Below are 8,848 nucleotides of genomic sequence, written 5' to 3'. Positions count from 1 at the left end.
CTTTGTCCTGCATTAGTCAATTTTTTTAATGAATTTTTTCCATTTCCACTAAAAGTGGGGAAAAACACAGCGCCGAATTTTTTTTATCCCCCCCCCCCCGGGGGAACTTCGACGATAATCCAACTTGTGACATGGCCTTTCAAATTACGGCCTGTAGAATTCAGCTGGATCAATGTTGGTATCCACGAAAAACTTCTAAAAAATTCTCAACACCAAGCATTATCTATCAAATAGAGCCATCAAGAGATAAATGAAAAGAGCAAGATTAACAGCATCCAGCCTGTGTATGATAACGATGCTTGAGCTATATTTATAGACTTTGATTACTCATGAGACTTGGACATCGTGTCTCGTTTAACCTAGGAAAAATAATTTATATGGACCACCTCACTAACATTTAGTACATCTGATCCGAATAGTACCAAAATTCTCGCTGACAGGGGGCTCACGATGGGAAGAGAGTCTCTCTACTTTTTTTTTTCCACTTTCCTCATCTCCACCACTCATTAATTTTATTATTTAAAAAAATTGTTTAATAAAATAATTTGAATGGTGGGGATGAGGGAAGTGGAAGGAAATGGAAGGAAAAAAATGAAGAGACCCCTCTCCCGCTCACGATAGAGGGGGAAATCCTCAGTAAGTTTCACAACTGAGCTGACTCATAGAACGTTTTAAGAGGCCAAAATTAAACGCCCAAGTCCCAACCCAATTCAATTACAACTATCTTTGCACCGAAGGGGGAATATAAATAAAGTATCTACTTTGCCTATTAGGCTATTTCATAAAGTATTGCGTAGACTACAAGAACTCCCCCCCCCCTTACATACAACATTACCTCTCATCAAAATTCAAATTAGCTGTCATCGTCATCACTACTTATTTCAGATGCATCATCTCCTTCCTCTTCAAAATAATCATCTTTGTCCTCATCGCTTTCTTCCATTTGTGGATCTCGCAATGAATGAGTTTTGCTTTTAGAAGCCTTATTAATCTGAAAGGAAATTGGAACAAGGCCATTAGACATCACTAGCTTTAGCAGCGAGACCAGATAAATTAGAGAATGTGATTAAACCTGTGTTGTCACCAATTGCAGACGACCTGACAATCGTAACAAAGTCTGAACTGCAGATCCTCTAGAGCTAGCCATCTGAAAGGCGAAATATGCTATTTCAATTTCACAAGAATTACTAATGTGTTTTCCAGATTTTAAAAACAGCTTAACAAATTCAAATCGTGACAGCAGATATAAAGCATTTAAATGAGAAAGCAAGCTAGAACATATTCTTTCTTGTATTACCTTGGTCAAGGAATCAAGCATATGTGTCACATTTTCCTGAGAAATTAAGTAGTGACCATGAATCACCAATATGCTATATACCCACGGAAGAGCATGCTTGCCAGTAGATGACCTGCTCAAGACATGATTATTCACATCAATTTTATCAAGTGTAACGGGGAAGAAAATTATTTTTCTGACCTGAAAAATATTATAAATCAAGTCTTCGCTCTCTTTACCGCATTAAAGATAGATTCATACGTTCTTACCATATGCTGAACCACCGAATATTTTTCTGCTGTCACACACCTCATACACACACACAATCCGTTCAGTCCTTAACATAACACGAAGTTTGAAATTTTTTTTTTTAATCCTAAATATAAGATAAAGTTAGTATAATTAATTCTTTCTTCCAACTTTACCCTTGATTTATTTATTGTCATTTGAATACCTAAACAACAATTTATCATAGTCATTAATTACAAAGGAGGGTAAAATTAAAAAGTTACAATTTTTTTATATTTTCAAGGTTATAACTAACATTTCTTAACCAACGTAAAGTTTGTTAACTTTGTCTTCTATCAAGGACTGGAGTAGTACTAGTACATACTACTAACAGCCTAAAATGGGAAAAATTAACCACCCAATTTTTTAGGCTGTAACTGTTTCTTATAATGTTTCTTGCATGAATGCATGCTTCTAAAATGCGGGAGCCACTGTTCATCAAATTTTAAATAAAGTCTCAATCATGCTAGCGTAAGGTTATGGCTGAGAATTACACAGTAATTTCTTTTAGCATATCAACTAGCTATATCTAACTGACCAAAAGTATTATAATCAATTACCACGGCTGTCTACAAGACTATAACTTAATTATAAATTAAAATTCACCCAAGAAGATCAAACACTAGTGAATTTTAATTTGATTGACAAGTATTATAATTAATTCCCACGGCTGTCTACAACACTTTTTTGTCATCCGCACATGGACCCGTAAAATGCTCCTCACTTCATGTGGGAACAAGTACAGTTATCGTCAATCAAATTTAAAGTGAAACTATACCAAGTATGCTGTTAATTGAGGTTACTATATCCTTAGAAAAATTATTTCATGATAATAAAATGGCAATAAAACTGTCAGTTTTAAGTTTGGCTATATGTTGTGCCAAAAAAAAAATGGAAATGCAACAGAAACCAAAAAAGGGAAGGAAAAAAAAAAACTGCATTTCCTCCTACTCCTATGTAAGATACCATACTAAAAGATGGAAAAGAAAGATAGCAAACCTTGATTGCCAAACAGTCAGCAAAACTTCCAGGAGTTTATATGCTTCAGATGGCTCCATAGTCAAGACAGTTTCTCTTATCTGATAAATCAATTCAGAAGCATAGACAACTACATGTCATGTAACTTAAAAAATGAAAGTGAGCATAATATAGATTATGAAGACAACTAGAATCATGATTTCATAAGTAAAAGAAAAACAAATGCAAAATGACAACTCCTCAGCTAGAGAAAACAAACCTTTCTCATTGGAAGAGTAGCTTCAAGATCAACACCCTTCAACAATGAAGAAGTAGATTTGATATTTGATTCAAGATCATTTTCATCACCAAGTATCCCCAGAGATCTCATCTGATCCTCCATGGAGATCACATCAGTCTCGCCCTGTGTCATCTCATCTGCACAGAATGATAAAACCAACATGTAAAGTCAGGAAGTGCCATTCCATCTTTCAGTATCACGAAGATAAAAGCTAATGACAATAAAAATGGATTTTATATTTGAGGGAGGAAACAACAATCTGTAGCAAAACCTGCAGCATTGATGGAGGAAAATAAGAAAATTACAGTTCATTGGATTGTTGTTCAATTTCTTGCTTAGTAAGAAAATATAAAAGTCAAAGAGATGAAAGTTTACAATCTCGGTTGTCAAGATAGCTGATTAGCCACTAAATTCCAAAGATCTTAAGATTCCCCCTCCCTAAAGTCATCCTGAGCCTATGTAGTATGAAACATGGCAAGGACCATTCTATCCCCCTGGAAGACTGCATGCATAAATTTATCTTTTTGAATACTAAATTGCAGCTTTCTAGCTCAAATTACCCTTCTATAATTAAAGTTGTTGATTTTTTTTTCCTTTTTATTGTGTGTTGACAAATGTTTTTCTTAAAGTTTGTTGGATTTGAATACTTGATTATTAAATGTGTCTAAGTTTAATTCATTGTTGTAAAGTTTTTATCTCAAGAATTGTGCCTTTTATGAGGTATGATTAATGTATGAATATTATCGCTTCAGTAAGGAGGGAGGGTTGTTGGGGCAGAACTATAGGTTGTGTTTAGATGTGAAATTTTGCAACTTATAACTCATTTTATTGAAGAATGATGAGGCTTAGATAGATTTATATTTGTATAAGAATTCTCTGTAATTTATACAAACACTTTGCCATAAGAAGTAGCATCCCACAATTCAATCTTTAACCTCTTATTAATCCTGCATAAAATTTGATCTTGATAACCTTGTTTCCAGTAAAGATAATTGTCAAGAGCCATGTCAAATCAAAAGCGTAAACAGTAAAGGTTCATGAATATTTTATCATAAACTCTACCATTGTTTAAATGGTTGATGTATTATCCAAGTACTTCATTCAACAACAAAGATGATAGATCTTGGCAGTACCTTCAATCTCCATAGAAACAGATTCACTGCTTCTAACCAAATCATCCATAACCTCCTTGCCTGAAGAATCTTGAAATTCTTTCTCTTGCACATGAGAATCATAAAGCTTAGGAATCGGGAGCAAGGCATCCTCTGCATTAGCACGGTCTAGTGCAGTAACTGTCAAATGCAAGAATAACAGTTAACCTATGCAAACATAATTGAAAATAATGTCAACAAAGACCAACAAATTTTAATGGATATGTACTATATAATTATTAAAAGGATCAAATGACAAGATTATGATCACCAAAACAAGCATATCATAAGTCATATTAATGAGAAGTTCTCATTCTTGTGAACGACGGAAATGCTAATGAGAGTTCTGTAAAGACAATAAATTGTCACCTTTTTTCACATCTTTTGCCTTCTTAGACTTTACAAGGGACTTGTTCAGCCGAAGAAGAATACCATCATCAGAAAAATTCAATTTGATGTCTGAGCCAGATTGCACTGAAAGTTTTTGAAATGATGGTCTTACAAGCAACCCATGAACAAGTAAAACCTGACCAGAGGCAGGATTGTTAATGCTTTCTAACTTTGCAGCATATATTGCTGGCAATGCACCCATGTATTTTCTGGAAGATGTGTCTTCCGAAGATAATGATATTTTAGTGGGCTTCACATTATGTAGTTCCTCAATACTATTTCCAAACCAAACATAACAGTCGCCAACTTCTGAGATAGCCAAAACACATGCACCAACATTGTCACGCTCCCTGCTAGGAGTGCACCTGCTATCAAGAAAAACAGCAGGATGCTCCATTGCAAGAACACAACTAACTGACTTCTTTTTTGCCCCATCAATCCTCCAGATAGCAACATATCTTTCACCAACAGCAGAGGATAGAATATACTTCCCATCTTCAGTGAAGACAAGACACCGAACAGATCCCTATTAATTTAATTTTAAAACAATTATCATACAAGTAACAATGCTCACAAAGATGTCAAAGAAAATCTATGCTTATCTTCAGGGACATATGCAAAGGTAAATAATACAGTATGCTACACATGTATATTTATCTACACACACACACACATGACACTCACAGGATGGCCAAAGAACTTCTGTATCTTTTTGTGATCAGAACAATTAAATATCTTTAGTTGTGCTGCTGCAGTTGCTATTGTCCTCCCATCTGATGCAAGTGAACAAAATAAAGCAGCAAATTCAGAAGTGAAAAAGATATATCAGACTTGTTAATCTAACTAATGATTCGCTGAAAACTTTTTGAGTGAGCACAACTCAGGAAGTATTGTTTATAGTTTAGCATAAGCCATTTAACAACCATAGAGCTAAAAGGCATGGTTGTTTTTCATTCTATTTGAAACAACTATGCTACTAACTTGAGAGCAGATGCCTCGTTACAAAATGCTGATTAAACCAAGAAACATGAAATCTAAGCTTCCTAGATAGTAGTTATTATCCTTCACAATGTATAAGAAGCTCCACTGTTAAAGGTGAACAGTGCACTCAAGGCGCAAAGTCTGTAAAATGCCTTAAGCACAAGGTGCTAGAAAGGTGCACACTTGCATGAAGCAAGGCGCTACCATGTGCTGTAGCCTCTAGGTGTTGATGCTTTGGTCTAAACTTCTAAGGGGTTATAATAGGTTCTCTTTTATAACCTAAAACGTATAAGTTAGGGTTAAACTTTCCTAAAAATTTCCCCGAAAGTCACAATAATTTCTCTATCACATTTAAAATTTCAATCAAAGATTATTTCTTGTAATAAATTTAAATCTTTTCTATTATGTAATTGTCCTCCCTAATTTTAAATTTAAATTTTCCCTATTTTGTAATTTATATCATATAACTCTCCCTATTTTATATCATATTTTAATCAGTTATTTGTTAAAAAAAGAGCAAAACCATCATCTTCTTCAATATGCTACTCAATAGCAGTCGATTAAAGCAATTAGTGTTGTCCTCATCTTCTCCTCCAAATAAGGGTGTTCAAAATCGATCCACACCGAAAGGACCGACCCAAACCAAAAGAAACCGATCAAAACCGAACAACAATCAAGTCTGCTTCAGTTGTTATGATATGAGAACTAGTTGGTTCAGTTCAAGTTCGGTTTTGAGTACTAGAAACCGAACCAAACTGAGCCAAATCTAATTAAAAAATACTATTTATTTGTTTGTAAAATATATAACCATTTATCTACAAGAAGCATTTTGTTTTGAATTTTGTATAGTAATAGATAAACATTTTTAAAGGACTTGAATGGCAATGCATAATATTAAATAATTATAATAATCATGCTATGACCATCATTTAATTATTTACAACTTAAAAGCCTTAGTATTCAATTTATCTATAAGAAGCATTTTGTATAATAAGTTTTTCATTATTTATTAAAATATAGATACATAGATAAACATTTCAAAGGACTTAAATAGAAATGCATAATATTAAACAATTTTAATATTAAAAACTTATATCAATTTTTATGATTAATTGTCGTTATCACAATGAAATTTTATTATATTTTTATATCTCTATTTATCAAAAAAAGCAGCCAAAAAGAATTAGATTTAATTTTAATACATAGCACCATTATGAAGATGAAAAAAAGGAAAAAAATTAAATAAGTACATTGAAGCTTGATCCAGACCTTAACCAAACCGAATCAAACAGAAAACCAAACCAAACCAAACTGAGCTCCAGAAAAACCGATCAGGTTCCAATTATAAGTAAACTGAATGATTCAGTTTGGTTTGTTTTTGCCTAAAACCAAGCCAAACCGAGCCTATGAACACCCCTACCTCCAAACCCAATTGGCATCATCCTCATCGGCTCATCCTCTTCTTCTCTTCTTCAATACTCAATTCCAGTCGGTTGTTGTCCCTCCTTCTCAAAACCCAGTCCCAATTGGTCTTCTTCAATGCCTAGTAGTTGACCACCATCTACTTGTCTTCTATTCTCTTGTTTTTCAACTCACTTCAACTAGGCACCCTCAAGCGAGCACCTTTTGCTCGTGCAAGGTGCACAAAGCCCTTTCAAGTGAGCTCCTGACAAGCCCCATCGCCCTCTCTTCATACAAGAGGTAATGACCCTATTTAGCACCTCGCCTCAGCGCCCTAGGTGCTGAGGCACTCGCCTTTAACAAAACCGGCTCCACAATTTCCTAGGAAGCCTTATATCCTACTTCAGATTATACTCTTAGTAAAATAAAACAAAATTTCAAATGCAGGTTAATATTAGTATTGAGAAATAATCAACGTGTCAACTTCCTTTCCTACCACCAAAAACCAAGAGTCCTGCAAAAACCGTGAAGGATACATACCTGAAGAAACAGACATACAGGATATTGCCTTTGAAGAAGCTTTGAATTTCTCCAACAGGTTTCCTGTCTTACAATCAATCTTGCAAATCATTCCATCTGCACCTGCAGTATAAACACATGATCCATTTGCAGAAGATGAAACAGCTTTCACGCCTCTGCAGGTGAATGAGCAAGAAAGAGAGAAATGAATCGGTAAAGTAAATATCATGTTCTTATTTAACAGTAAGGAAGTAAATATCATCAAATCCATCAAAATAATAATGAATTTAATCTCGGACAAACTTATGAAGAGATTTTTATTAAAAAAAGGTTATTCAGTTCCAAATAAAACAAGAGAATTTCATGTAATCAATTCATTACAAAGTCAAACCCTTACGAGAAACAAAGGGACAAAAATCATAGAAAGAAAGAGATGAAGAGACACTATTCCTAGAGTTACATTTGAAATGCAGAGAGCCATATCTCTATATGATAGGCCTAAAGTCTTACAGTACAAATAGCATTAAATATCTCTAAGACATGACAAGATAAAGAGAACATGTTGTATATACTCCCTTCTATTCAACCAATACATCCAAATTTATGGAGTTGGAGTTACGAATCTACCCATCTCTATAGCCGCTATTATCTTTCAAATAATGGAAAAAAAGTGATTGAAAATTGCAAGTCTTAGTTAAGAACAAAAGATCTAGAACTTACCCAGGATGGCAGTCGTCAATTCTCCAATTTAATTGCCCGGCAGACACATCAAGTGCCAACACGTCACCACTACCTGTTCCAAGTACTAGCAATGAGGATGTGTGTTTCCTTTTTCTCTGCAATAATTAGCAGTATCAGGAGCAAATATTCTCTAAAGGCAAAGACAATTAAACAATATATTTACAATGAACTGACCAACCTTTTTTTTCTAATGACAACCATTTCATGCATGTATAATCTATTGAAAGATGACCCTTCATCGATCCTGCATATATACTTGTTGCATCACTTGATGTGATGTCTGCAAACTCGGTCTGGATTTGACCATTTAGCGTATCCCAGATCTATGCAAGAAAATGTAAATGTGTCACACAAATTCTTTGAAAGAACAGCATTCATCTTTGATCATTCAAAATTATTCTCATAAAGAATAACGGGTATATGTCTTAAGCTGCAAAAGCGTGATGTGAAGCATTAAAGGGAGCAACTTCAAGTTCAAATATTAAATCCTAAGAATTGTAGGCCAAAAGTTTGGTTGTTACCATTAGAACTACTTGAATATTCACAATATATGGCCTTAAAATGTTCCCTTTCCAATACATCAATGAACAAGCTACAATAATAAAGCATAACTACATTCTACAAAATAATTAAAAAAACACAATTTGGTCCAACATTGAAGAAAAATTATCTTTTTGAAGCCTAAATCTTGGGGATCCCGCCCATTTTGCAAGTGATTAGCACATTGAAGACAATGGCAATCAATGGAACGGATAAAAAGTTCAATGCACATGGTAAATGGTGGTAAGGCCTGATGCCACCATGATAAATAGAATGGAAACCATTGTACTACTGAACCCATCA

The 8,848-nt window shown here is 34.3% G+C and overlaps 1 protein-coding gene across 1 annotated transcript; it reads right to left on the bottom strand.

The window, feature by feature from the left end:
- Positions 1-283: 283 nt before the first annotated feature.
- Positions 284-8,328, bottom strand: LOC129295946 (U3 small nucleolar RNA-associated protein 5-like; the record flags this gene model as incomplete). Its single annotated transcript, XM_054934541.1, has 11 exons — positions 284-991; positions 1,073-1,147; positions 1,298-1,409; positions 2,564-2,643; positions 2,802-2,959; positions 3,956-4,114; positions 4,343-4,889; positions 5,048-5,136; positions 7,286-7,440; positions 7,985-8,100; positions 8,176-8,328. Coding segments are annotated over 11 exons (1,782 nt in total), but the record flags the coding sequence as incomplete, so codon positions are not given.
- Positions 8,329-8,848: the final 520 nt, after the last annotated feature.

This window comes from Prosopis cineraria, unplaced genomic scaffold (assembly GCF_029017545.1).
Source record: "Prosopis cineraria cultivar Desert tree isolate PC_DT_omini unplaced genomic scaffold, ASM2901754v1 PC224, whole genome shotgun sequence".
NCBI lineage: Eukaryota > Viridiplantae > Streptophyta > Magnoliopsida > Fabales > Fabaceae > Prosopis > Prosopis cineraria.
Note: the sequence above shows the minus strand (reverse complement) of the source record. Positions and strands in the feature narration are given on the sequence as shown.